Source organism: Saccopteryx leptura, chromosome 13, assembly GCF_036850995.1.
Source record: "Saccopteryx leptura isolate mSacLep1 chromosome 13, mSacLep1_pri_phased_curated, whole genome shotgun sequence".
Lineage (NCBI taxonomy): Eukaryota > Metazoa > Chordata > Mammalia > Chiroptera > Emballonuridae > Saccopteryx > Saccopteryx leptura.
Genome location: NC_089515.1, coordinates 41874355 through 41887996, shown reverse-complemented (window position 1 = coordinate 41887996; position 13642 = coordinate 41874355). Strand labels below are relative to the sequence as shown.

The 13642-nt window shown below is 50.1% G+C and overlaps 1 protein-coding gene across 5 annotated transcripts in view; it reads left to right on the top strand.

The window, feature by feature from the left end:
- The window catches only part of CEMIP (cell migration inducing hyaluronidase 1), a 154138-nt gene that overhangs the window by 130932 nt on the left and 9564 nt on the right, over nt 1-13642 (top strand). For all 5 annotated transcript variants that reach the window (XM_066354578.1, XM_066354581.1, XM_066354582.1 and 2 more), the window contains 6 exons: nt 1136-1316; nt 2484-2699; nt 8405-8616; nt 9438-9623; nt 12969-13173; nt 13371-13457. In XM_066354578.1, coding sequence (XP_066210675.1) covers nt 1136-1316; nt 2484-2699; nt 8405-8616; nt 9438-9623; nt 12969-13173; nt 13371-13457 — 1087 coding nt within the window. The remainder of the gene's footprint in view (nt 1-1135; nt 1317-2483; nt 2700-8404; nt 8617-9437; nt 9624-12968; nt 13174-13370; nt 13458-13642) is intronic.

Sequence of the window (13642 nt, the reverse complement as noted above, 5' to 3'; positions counted from 1 at the left end):
CCAGCCCGTGAGAATCGACATTCTAGGTCATGATGCTAATCAGTTACTAATAAAACAGCACAAATTCAGGAGGTCCTTGGTGCCCGCTGACGACACGTTGCCAAGACTGCATGACGAGGGCTCCCTCGGGGAACCGTGTCCACATGGAGGGGCCCAGTGTGATGACTGGGGACAGCTGGGTGTGCCCTCCTCCCACAGACAAATTCTTTAAATGCATTTCTTCATCTTCCTGCGCTTCCTTGTGTTCACTGTGAGAGGGGAGGGCGCTGGCCCAGACGTAGGTACCAGTGAAAGCAGAAAAATTAGGTGTGGAGGATGAGCAAGCCCAGACTGAGGGCCAGGACCGGGAAGGCCACCAGGAAGCCCAGCCAGCCCCTCTCGGGCCCTTGCCTCCCAGGCCTTGCTCAGGAGCCCAAAGCAAATGGCAAAGGTCTCTGAGTACCCTGCCCCCTGCTGGGCCCAAGGCAGAATTTCCAAGTCAGGGTCCTACTTCATTCCTGCCCCTTAATTGCCAAGTCTACCTCTCCCTGCCTCCCGGGCACCTGGGCCTGCTGGGGTCCTCAGGCTGTCCGCTGTCGTGCCTGCTTCCCTCTGTTCCCCAAATCCAGCATGCTCCCAGTTGAAAGGCTTATTCATAGACAGGAAACTCATCTGAATCTTAATCTGGTTAAACCTGTTACAGCAACTAAGACGAAGGCAATAATGACCGATGGCTCTCCCTTCCCAGGGGACACAGTATTGGCGCTCTCCGGCAGTATTACAGTATTTACCCAATGACTCTTCAGAGATTGGAAAAATTGGGGAATTGATGGAAAAATTGGTTTGCAATAGGAGATGATCCCCCAAATCTCAAACCAGCAACCAGACAGATATGCATCTCTCCATCCATCCATCCATCCATCCATCTATCCATCCATCTATCCATCCATCCACCCATCCACCCATCCGTTTATTGATATTACTGTGTCCATGAATGCTTTTCCCTTGAATTAGTGAATGAGTCAGCAGTGTTCTGTGAAGGGGGAGTTGCTGGGGGTGGGGTTCAGGAATCATTTATCTAGGTCTCTGTTGCCATCCTCCTTGGTGGGTGCAAACATGGCGACTCACCTGACATCCGACCTCCCCCACTCTGCAGGAATTTTCCGATCCGAGGAATTCAGTTCTATGACGGCCCCATCAACATCCAGAACTGCACCTTCCGCAAGTTTGTGGCCCTGGAGGGCCGACACACCAGCGCCCTGGCCTTCCGCCTGAACAACGCCTGGCAGAGCTGCCCCCACAACAACGTGACCAACATCGCCTTTGAGGACGTCCCGGTGAGTGAGGCGCCGGGGCCGGCTCCCGGCAAACCCAGACTCTGACGGTGAGTCACAGGTCCTTGGGGGCTGCAGTTGAACCGTTGCCACCACCACAGGGCTGAACGGCCTCCTCTGAGCAGGCTGGGCCGCGTTCCAGTTCTGTCTGCATCCAAACTGGAAAAGTACAGGCGTGGGGTGCCCCACAGGTCAGGTTGGGGTAGCTGCCTGCTTGCCCTCACCTTGCTCAGAGCCTGCCCGGGCCCTCAGTGGGAGCTGGCCGCACGTTGGACCTGAGGTTCTGAGGCTGTTCCTCTGAGTCTTGCTTTTGACCTATAGTCTTGTGACTGGGCCACCTGAGTTGGCACAGTTAATTTTAAAAACCTGCAGTTTATAAGGGAATCTTTGCTGAAGATGTAGTGTTCATTCCCTCCCTCAGAGCAGAAAATACACAGGGGCCTCCTCGCCAGACAGTGGACGGGCGAGCGGCTGGGGGTGACAAGGTCAGGACGACAGGCCTGGGAGACCAGGCAGGTCCAGACCTCCTGCTGCCTCTTCCTCCGGTTACGGATTTCCTCGGCCTTCCTCTCTTCCCCGCCTCCGCCCCTGCCCTTTGCCTGTCTGCCTGGTTACATCAGGATAAGGGAAAAGATGTGAAAACTTAAGTTACCTAATTTCCTTACTCGGGCCATGAGGGCCTGAAAGAGGCCAGTCATGGGTGTCTCCGGGGGCTCATGTTGAAAGACAGTCTTCCTGAAACACGGCCCACATACGCATTCTCTCTCCCCCGTGCCCTCCCGACATGTGCGTGTACACATTTTCACACCAACATTCCCTTCCACCTCAGTCTCTCTCACACTCACACACACACTCCTGCACCCCCCGCCCATCTCTGCACCCTCTCACGTCCAGGACCAGAGCTCCCTGCAGGTCACCCAAGCAGCCGGCCCCCCCACAAGCAGGGGCCCACATAACATGCTGGGTCCAGGGCTGAGGCACAGCGAGGCTGGGCTCCCCCCCACCCTCTGAGAGGTCAGCCGTCCGGGTCCCCCCGTGCCTGAGAGCACCTTTGGTTTGGCTGGTGTGTCATGTCAGTGGAAATCGGGAACTCTGCCCTGGCCTGGCCTGCTGACGGCTGTGTTTCCCTTCACCTCCTGACCCCACCTGACTGCCCTGGGCTCTGTTTAGATTACCTCCAGAGTGTTCTTTGGGGAGCCCGGGCCCTGGTTCAACCAACTGAACATGGACGGGGACAAGACGTCGGTGTTCCATGACGTGGATGGCTCTGTGTCCGAGTATCCCGGCTCCTACCTCACCAAGGCCGACAACTGGCTGGTCCGGCACCCAGACTGCATCGACGTCCCCGACTGGCGAGGGGCCATCTGCAGTGGGCGCTACGCACAGGTGGGCGCACAGTGGCACCCTGGTTGTCTGTGGTCACCATTCCTGTGACAAGCGCTGAGTGAGTGCCTACTGCGGGTCGTGCTCCGCGTCAGGCCAGAAGGACAGGCTCTTCTTTTCTCCTTCCTTGATTCTTCCTACTTTTCCTCCTCACCCCGTAGCATTTTTTAAAAACTCCGAGTGGACACACTGTGCAAGCAGAATGCTTACAAAGAGTGCTCTGCAGCCCAGCACGCGGACGCAGCTCGGGCTCCCGCGCTAACGGCGTGACCTGGAGCAAGTCACTCAAACCCTTGGACCTCAGTTTCCTCACCTGTAAAACCGGGGTAATTGAACCTCCTTAATGAGATTGGGGGGAGGGGTCCTACAAGCCACATAAAGTGCTTTACCAGCCCTAGCCTCCGAAAATACAATGCAAGCCACACTTACAATCTTAAATTTTCTCGTAGCCACGTGAAAAGGGGAAAACAGGTGAAATTAATCTCAACAGTACATTTTATTTAATCAGTATATTCAAAATACTATCATCTCACCATGTAATCCATGGAAAAACCATCCATGAGACATTTTGCACTCATATTTTTCGAAGTCTTTAAATGCACCGTACGTTTTATATTGATTGCCCGCTAAATTTGGATGCAGATTTTCAACAGCATAAAAGATAGTTGTGTTGGATAGAAAAATATTTTACATGGCAATTGTTTTTGCAATTGAAACTTTGATTAAAATAAAATTTAAAACCCAGGCCCTCAGCCATACAGGCCATGTGTCCGGTGCTCAGTGGCCAGCGGTGGCTGACGGCTCGAGTACGGGACAGCGCAGGCGTGGACAGCGTGTGAAGTGTGGCAGGGCTGAAGAGTAGTGAGCTCTTACCATATTCTTGTTGCTGTTACTGTCCGGATCAATGACTGATGAATAGATGAGGAGGCGGCTAGAGGCCCACGTGGGCAGGAAATGTGTGAGGTTGTTCCCATAACTACCCCACTGTGGACATCAGGACTTGGGGTGTTAGAGCTAAAGGGGTTTGGGGAGAGACAGGAGAGGGAGCTGATACGAGCCTGAGGGGAAAGGGCCATGGGGGCCAGGCAGGCACGTGGCTGCAGGGGCTCACGGGGGTGGGGGGTACAGGTGAGAGGAGCTGGTGTTTAGCAGGAAGGCCCAGAGGAAGACAGGGCCCAGGCTGGGGTAGGAAGCTGAGTGCTCGCTGCAGTGGATGAGGTCATGGGCGGAGAGGGCCGAGTCAGCCCGTGCAGGGTGGCCTGCAGAGAGCACTCAGCTTGGTTTGGCTGGTGTGTCCTGTCAGCGGAAATCAGAAACTGCTATGAGGAAACTGCTGACAAGACGGTGTGAAGGAGGGCCGGGTGGTGCTGGAAACAGTGGGGCCCGCACAGTTCCCTGGAAGAGGCCCCTCTCCCCACTGTGGGATTTCCTCAGCCCTGGGAGAGGAAATCTCCACGAGACTTCTGCTGCGTGTGCATGTGCGTGTGCGTACAGGGCAGGGGGTTGACGCTCATGGGTATGAGAGGTGGTTGTGATGATCTAAGAAAGATTAAGAGGGGCCCTGGCCGGTTGGCTCAGCGGTAGAGTGTCGGCCTAGCGTGCGGAGGACCCGGATTCGATTCCCAGCCAGGGCACACAGGAGAAGCGCCCATTTGCTTCTCCACCCCTCCGCCGCGCCTTCCTCTCTGTCTCTCTCTTCCTCTCCCGCAGCCAAGGCTCCATTGGAGCAAAGATGGCCCGGGAGCTGGGGATGGCTCCTTGGCCTCTGCCCCAGGCGCTAGAGTGGCTCTGGTTGTGACAGAGCGACACCCCGGAGGGGCAGAGCATCGCCCCCTGGTGGGCAGAGCTTCACCCCTGGTGGGCGTGTCGGGTGGATCCCGGTCAGGCGCATGCGGGAGTCTGTCTGACTGTCTCTCCCCGTTTCCAGCTTCGGAAAAAAAAGAAAAAAAAAAAAAGAGGAAAATGGGGTCAGAAGGCGCTGGTAGATGGGAGTCATGACCTGGTAATGAAAGGGTGACCAAACCCGGGAGCTGAGTACCCACACTTTGGGTGCTGCACGGCATCCCCGGCCCAAGGACATCACACGTGGAGCCCTGACCTTGGTCTCCCCCCTCCCTCTTTCCCACACACTCATGGCCCAGCTTCTGTAGACAGGGGATGACTCTGAGCGTGCCTGGTTATAACTGGCTAGTGGTTAATTATTTTTTATTGACTTTATTAGGGTGACACTAGTTAATATAATTATACAGGTTTCAGGTGCCCAGTTCTGCAACACATCTCTGTACCCCATGTCGTGTGTTCACCCCGCCAAGACAAGTCTGTCCATTGCCATGTATGTCCCCATACCCTCCTCCATGCCCTCCCCTCCCAGCCATCACCACACTCTGGTCTGTGTCCTTGAGTGTTTTGGTCTTTCTTTGCTCTATGCCTCCACCTCCCTCCCCAGTCCTGCTGCCCCTCCCCCTCCCCCTCCCCTGACAGCTGTCAGCGTGCTCTCTATGTGTGCATCTGTCTCTATTTTGCTTGTTAGTTCATTTTGTTCATTATTAGCGTTCATATATGAGTAAAATCGTATAGTACTTGTCTTTCTCTGACTGGCTTATTTCACTTAGCATAATGCTTTTCAGGTCCATATGTGCTGTTGTAAAAGGAAAGAATTCCTTCTTTTTATGGTTGTGTAGACTTTTATTGTAAATGTACCACACCTTTTCTATTCACTCATCCACTAATGGGCACTTGGGCTGTTTTGAGATCTTGGGTTATTATAAATAACACTGCACTGAACATAGGGGTGCAAATATTCTTTCAATTTAGTATAACAGGCTTCTTAGGATATATTCCCAGAAGTGGGATCACTGGGTCAAAAGGCAGCTCCATTTTTAATTTTTTGAGGAATCTCCATACTGTTTTCCACAGTGGCTGCACCAGTCTGCATTCCCACCAGCAGTGCAGGAGGGGTCCCTTTGCTCCACACCCTCACCACACTTGTTGTTTGCTTAGCTATTCTGACAGGTGTGAGGTGATCATCTCTTTGTTTTTAATTTGTATTTCTCTTATCATTAGTGATGTTGAGCATCTTTTCATATGTCTATTGGCCTTCTGTATGTCCTCTTTAGAAAAGTATCTATTCAGGCTCTTTGCTCACTTTTAAAATTGAATTGTTGGTTACTTTTTAGTGTTGAGTTTTATAAGTTCTTTATAAATTTTGGATATTAACCCCTTATCAGATCTATCAGTAAATATGTTCTCCCATTCAGTAGGCCGTCTTTCCATTTTTATTTTTAGATTTTACTTATTCATTTTAGAGAGAGGGGACAGAGAGAGAGAGAGAGAAGTGGGGGCGAGCAGGAAGCATCAACTCCCATATGTGCCTTGACCGGGCAAGCCCAGGGTTTCGAACCAGCAACCTCAGCATTTCCAGGTCGACGTTTTTACCCACTGCGCCACCGCAGGTCAGGCCAGGTCTTTCCATTTTGTTGATGGTTTCCTTTGCTGTGCAAACCTTCCGTTTGATGTAGTCCCATTTGTTTATTTTCCCCTTATTTCCCTTGCCCAAGGAGATAGAGCAGAAAAAATATTGCTACAAGAAACGTCGAAGATTAAACTGCTTATGCTTTCTTCTAGGATTTTTATATTTTGGTGTCTAATATTTAAGTCTTTAATCCAGTGTGAGTTTATTCTTGTGTATGGTGTAAGGTGGTGGTCTAGTTTCATTTTTTGCACATATCTGTCCAATTTTCCCAACACCATTTATTGAATAGACTGTTTTTACCCCATTGTATGTTCTTGCCTCTTTTGTCAAATATTAATTAACCCTATAGGTGTGGGCTGATTTCTGGGCTCTCTATTCTGTTCCATTGATCTACATGTCTGTTTTTATGCCAGTACCATGCTGTTTTGATTACTATGGCCTCATAGTATAGTTTGATATCGGGTAGCACGATTCCTCAAACTTTGTTCTTCTTTCTCAAGATTGCTGTGGCTCCTTAGGGTCTTTTGTAGTTCCATATACATTTCTGGAATATTTGTTCTAGTTCTGTGAAATACACCATTGGTATCTTGATAGGAATTGTGTTGAATCTATAGATTGCTTTGCCTAATATGGACATTTTAGTGATGTTAATTCTTCCATCCATGAGCGTAGTATATGCTTCCACTAGTTTGTATCTTCTTCAGTTTCTTTCTTCAGTGTCCTGTTATTTTCTGAGTACAGGTCGTTCACATCTTGGTTACATTTAGTCCTAGGTATTTTATCCTTTTTGAAGCAGTAGTATTGCTTCCCTGTTGCTTCCCTGTTTTCCCTTTCTGATAGGTCATTATTGTTTTAGAAAAATGCAACTGAATTCTGGATATTTATTTTATACCCTGCTACTTGACTGAATTTGTTTTTCAGTTCTAGTAGTTTTGTGGTGGAATGTCTGGGGTTCTCTATATCCACTCTCTTGTCATCTGCAAATAATGACAGTTTTACTTCTTCCTTTCCAATTTGGGTGCCCTTTTTCCTTCTTGTCTGATTGCTGTGACTACGACTTCTAGCACTGTATTGAGTTCAGAGTGGTGAAAGTGGACATCCCTGTCTTGTTCCTGTTCTTAAGGGAAACACCTGTAGTTTTGCCCATTGAGTATGATGTTGGCTGTGGGTTTGTCATATGTGGCCTTAACTACATTGAAGTATGCACACCCCCCCCCCCAGTTCCCACTTTGCTGAGAGTTTTTTTAACATACACGGGTACTGAATTTCATCAAGTGCATTTTCTGCATTTATTAATATGCTGTGACTTTTATCCTTTCTTTTGCTTATGTGGTGTATCACATTTTTTGATTTGCGAATGCCGTACCAACCTTGCATTACCAGAATAAATCCTCCTTGATCATGGTGTATGACCTTTGTAATGGCTAGTGGTTAATAAGTATTAACAATCTCCCTTCACTTTGCAGCTGGTCTAATCTATCTTTGAACGTTTGATACTCCTGACAACTCCACATGAGGGGCAGGGCTAAAGTTTCTCTTTCCATTTTATACATGATACCACTGGAGGGGACGATAACACCTTCCTTCCAAAGGCACGGCGTTATTGCACACTGGCGTGATGGTCTTTCTCGGCCACCGCGACAGGGCCGTCACCTTATGAAAACGGGACACGGCATAAAACAGTCTTAAACCAAGGCTGGCCTGAAGCACCTGGGCTCTTTGGTCCCTGGGACTCAACAGCTGACAGTCTAGCTTTCAGTTTTTTCTCTGAAATGAGATGCCACTCATCTACACAGTGTGCATGGCCACCCGGTGGACTGGCCGTGGGGCCAGACACTGCGACCCCGAGGGGGAATCTGGCAGTCACCCAGGCTGTCTCCCGAATGCAGGCAGGACGACAGCCCATGAGAGGAGAGCTGCATTTGCAGCAGAATTGTGCAAGTCTCTCCCCCTTCCTCTTCCTTTTTCCAAAGTTTGCCATCTGGTTTCCACTGGTGTCTCCCCAACACAGCATGTTTTTGAGGATACGCAGAGCGCTGGCTGGACTGCACAGTGCGGTGTGGGTTTTGCAGGGAGAGGCCCCTTATTTGGCCTTCCTTTCCTCTGTCTTCTAAAAAGGGCTCTGTTAAGAGAGTGTCTTTGAAAGTGCAGTCTGTAGTCAGACGTTAACCAGACGCTCTGGGAATAATCCCTTGTAATTGTCCTGTTGTGTGTTTCCTTTTTGGGCATTAAAAAGATGTACATTCAGGCTTATAAGACCAGTAACCTGAGGATGAAGATCATCAAGAATGACTCCCCCAGCCACCCGCTCTACCTGGAGGGGGCCCTGACCAGGAGCACCCACTACCAGCAGTACCAGCCTGTCATCACCCTGCAGAAGGGGTACACCATTCACTGGAACCACACGGCCCCCACCGAGCTCGCCATCTGGCTCATCAACTTCAACAAGTGAGTGGGGGCCTGGCCAGGAGCTAGGGCAGCGGTGACAATGGCTGCGGAACCTCGGGCTGGCCCAAGCCCGCCCTGCTGCAGGAGCGCCTGCAGGGGTTGACGTCACCCTGCAGTTCACAATCAGAGGTGGCTGAGCCCTTGATGTGGCTGTGGGTGACCTCAGGCAGGGCCTCCGACCCTGTGGAGCCTCAGTCCCTTCACCTTGGAGATGGGGACAGTAACACCTCACAGGGTGCAGTGAGGATCCATTGAGATCACGTATGACAGGCGCATGTCCGAGGACCTGGCCTTCCAGTGTGCTCAGTATTAGGCAAAACAATATCCGGCAACCATGTTGCCATTTTACACACAGGGGATGGGATTCTGGGGTCCAGGGGTTAAACTGAGGGTGTCTGGATAGGGCTTCATGTAATATTGATGTCCAAGTGTTTTCTATGCGCAGTATTCCTATGAGGCAGACACTTACCAGATGTGCAGTGTGAGACCCAGAGACACGACATGGGCCCTACACTCAGCTGGACAGGAAGTTGCTGAGCTAGGTCCTCTATACGGAACTGACAGTTGCGAGAATGTCTTTTCCAGCCAGCGTTCCGTATGGAGCTCCCCCATGGAGACCCTGGAGATGCTCAAGGGACCCACTGCAATGTCCTCCTCTCTCTCTGAACACTGCAATTCACTACCAACAGCAAGTGTTCTTTCAAAATCCCAGGATAGAAGAGGTGTCCCTGGTGGGGAATTCTTGGTCTCTCCCAGCCACGCCTGGCGGCTGGGTAGCTGGGACATCCTTGCTTGTACGCTGACTCTGCCTCGATTTCTAGGGGTGACTGGATCCGAGTGGGGCTCTGCTACCCCCGGGGGACCACCTTTTCCATCCTCTCGGATGTCCACAACCGCCTGCTGAAACAGACGTCCAAGACGGGCACCTTCGTGAGGACCCTGCAGATGGACAAGGTGGAGCAGAGCTTTCCCGGCCGGAGCCACTACTACTGGGACGAGGCCTCAGGGTGAGGACCCCACTGGCCTGTCCCATAACTCTCAGACTGCCCGCAGTGAGTGCCGGTGAGCGTAGGGTCCCTTCCCAGGCGCGTCCGTTCTGAGGCTGATGGTTCCACCTACCAAGGTCATTTTTCAAATCGTTAGCTTCGCAAGTAGGACAGACATCCGTGTTTGAAGCCGTCACCTCTTTGCTGAGCAACATGAGGTTCTAGTCAATACAGAGATGGGGGAGACGAGGGAGCTATGTGGTCCCTCCCCTATAAAGAGAGTAATGTCTTAAGGATGCCAACACATCTCCAAAGCAACGATGTTACGGACAGTGAGCCTGTGGGGAGTGAAGGGAGGGTCACTTTATGGCCATTTCCAACCCTGTACTGAGGTCAAGGATCAAGAAATAGCTGGCATTGTTACAATAATAGCTCTATCAATTTGATTACAGAAAAATTAGAATTTGAAAACAGAAGTGTAAGTACAGTGTTGGGGTTCAGGGGAAGCAAATAGCACCCCTTTTCCCACACAAGCTCTAAGCCAGTTGTGGGCAGAAAGCCAGCAGGTGAAGAGGGGACTGTCTTACTGCTGACGGAGCTGTGGGGAACAGAGCTCCCCCTGCCGTCCCCAAGGTCCCCCCCCCCGGCCCCAGGTGGCACGGAGCCATGCAGGCTCCCCACTGGAGCCCAACCCCCACGACTCAGGGTGCAGCAGAGCGGACCAAGTGCCTGCTGTCCATGGGTGGACCTATGTGACACCCACATCCCCCAGCGGATGGGGGCACTCGCCTTCCCTGGGGAAGAAATGAGTGAGAGGATGGACCTGGAGTGTAGAAAAATCTTCCCAGACAAAAAAAGAGAGGAGGAATGAAACATCCCTCCTACACCTATGGAAGTGTTAGGATTAAAAAACAAATGCTTTAAGGTCAAATCCTCTTGGCACCGTCCATTGCATTTTTTCTTCTTCTTTTTTTTTAAGTGAAATGAGGGGAGATAGAGAGACTCCTACAGGTGCCCTGGCCAGGATCCACCCAGTAACCGCCATCTGGGGCCAAGCTCAGACCAACTGAGCTATCCTCAGTGCCCAGGGTTGACACTCAAACCAATCGAGCCACTGGCTGCAGGAGGAGAGGGAGAGAGGGGGGGACGGAGGGGGAGAGAAGCAGATGGTCACTTCTCCTGTGTGCCCTGATGAGGGATCAAACCCGGGACGTCTGCATGCTGAGCCAATGCTCTATCCACTGAGCCAACTGGCCAGGACCACATTTTTTCCTTTCAAAGTCATGTTTCAAAGATACAAATATTGCCAATGCAAATTGCCACTGCACAAGTTGGACCTCTTTGATCAAAACATTGCACAATCTGATTTTCCCGTTAACTTTAAACAGATTTTGTTGTATAATTCAACCTTTTTGTTGATAGCTTAGCTTATTATTATGCCAGTTGATGATTATACTGTGCTTTTTAAATAGTTAAAAGTTTTCTTTTCAGTTAGAGTTGGCATTAAATATTACAATATATTAGTTTCAGGTATACAACATAGTGGCTGGACATTTATATAGCTTACAAAGTGATCACTGATTCGTTACGGTAGTTATAATGACATTACTGAGTATATTCCCTGTGCTGCACTTTACATCCCCACGACTGTTTGTAACTACCAATTCCTACTTCTTAATCCCTTCACTTTTTCACCATCCCCTCTGGCAACGTCAATTTGTTTCTGTATCTGAGTCTGTTTCTGTTTTGTTTGTTCGTTTGTTTTTTAGATTCCACATGAGTGAACTCATTCGGTATTTGTCTTCTAACTTATTTCACTTTTCGCATAATACCTTCTAGGTCCATCCATGTCACAAGTGTCAAGATTTCATTCTTATTTACGGTTGAGTCCTACTGCATTGTATACAAGTATCCCGTCTTCTTTATCAGTTCTCCTACCATGGACACTTAGGTTGCTTCTTTGCCTATGTAAATAATGCTACAATGAACATAGGCGTGCATATATTTCCTCAAATTAGTGTTTGGGGGGGTTTTCAGATAAATACCCAGAAGTGGAATCACTGGGTCATAAGGCAGTTCCACTTTTAATTTTTTGAGGAAACTCCATAGTGTTTTCCACAGGGGCTGTACCAGTCTGCAAGCCCACCAGCAGTGCACAAGGGTTCTTTTACTTCCACATTCTTGTCAGCATTTGTTGTTTGCTCATTTATTGATGAGAGCCACTCTGGCAGGTGTGAGATGACATCTCATCGTGGTTTTATTTCCATTTCCCTGACGATTAGTGATGTTGAGAATCTTCTCCTATGCCTATTGGCCGTTGGTATGCCCTCTTTTGAGCAATGTCTATTCAGGTTCTCTGCCCAATTTTAATTGTATTGTTTGTTTGTTTGGTGTTATATGAGTTAAATTCATAAAGATCTGAATTGTAGGTATGAACCCCTTATTGGATATGTCACTGGCGAATATCTTCTCCCATTCAGGGCTTTTGGGTCTTACTTTTTTCATTTTGTTGTACTTCCTCCGCTGTGCAAAAACTTTTCCGTTTGATATGGTCCCAGTTGTTTTTCTTTTGTTTCCCTCGTGCAAGGAGACATCTCCAAAAAGAAAAGTGCTAAGAGCAAAACTGCTAAGAGAGTTTACTGCCCATTTTCTTCTAGTGTCAATAGTTCCAGGTTTCACATTTAAGTCTGTAATCCATTCTGAGTTTATTTTGTATGAGGTGTAGGAAGGTGGTCTAGTTACCTTTGCTTGCATGGGTCTGTCTAATTTCCCCAGCACCATGTATGGAAGAGTCTGCCTCTCCCCCATGCCCGGTCTTCCTCTGTCACAGATTAGCTGACCATGTAGGTGTGAGTTTGTTCCTGGCCCGGATTATGCTGCACTTTAACTCCATGACACCCTCAGGGCCCGCAAGCTGGATACAGGATACGTTTCCTGTGCAGAAACCAAGCTCTGGAGCTTGTCAAAATCTTAGGGCTGTTCCTGATCACCTTTGTGCCTTACACGTCTGTAGTCATTTCTCACTCAGGTTCAGAGCACCTGCTTTCAGTGGCTACCTTCTCTTCCACTCTTGTCTAGGTCACTGGATAACCAAATCACGACAATTGAGGGTAAAATAAAAGTAAATAGGCTAAAAGTGAGCTGTTTCAAATAGGTTTCATGCCCCGAGCCATCCCTCTGTTTCTCAAGGCTAACCACCACTGGAGTGGTTTGAGCTGTGTTCCGGCAAGGGGAGTCTGCCAGATGCCACCTGAGCGAGGTGCTAACTTATAAAGAGTGTCCTATTCAGTGCGCAGCCATCCGCCACGCTGCCCTGAGGTGGTCCTGAGAGCCACAGCCAACGGCCCCTCTGCTCCCTGTGCACAGGCTGCTGTTCCTGAAGCTGACAGCCCAGAACGAGAGGGAGAAGTTCGCCTTCTGCTCTGTGAAGGGCTGTGAGAGAATCAAGATTAAAGCTCTGCTCCCCAAGCACGCGGGCGTCAGTGACTGCACGGCCACGGCCTACCCCAGGTTTGCCGAGAGGGCCACTGTGGACGTGCCAATGCCCCGGAAGCTGGTTGGCGCTCAGCTGGTGAGTGGCAGATGGCGAGCCCACCCCTTTGCCTTCAGTAGGGCCCAGACCCAACCAGAGTCTTCTCAGGACATCTGCTCAGCTCCGACACACTTCCTTCTGGTGATGGGGGGCAGGGGAGCCGAGGGACATGACCACTCACCAGGCTGTGCACTTGACTCCTCAAAGCTAACAAACACATGGGGTTTGTTTTCCAGAAGACAAAGGACCATTTCTTGGAGGTGAAGATGGAAAGTTCCAAGCAACGTTTCTTCCACCTTCTGAACGACCTTGCTTACATTGAAGTGAGAAGCTGGGCCCTGCAGAGCGCTGCTGTGCTTACTGACCGGGGGGGGGGGGGGGGGGGGGTTTCCTGGGGCTCTTGTCACAAACAGCCACAAACTGGGTGGCTTAAAGCAACAGAAGTGTGTCCTGTCTCAGTTCTGGAGGCCAGAAGTCCCAAGTCAAGGTGTTGGCAGACGGTTCCTCC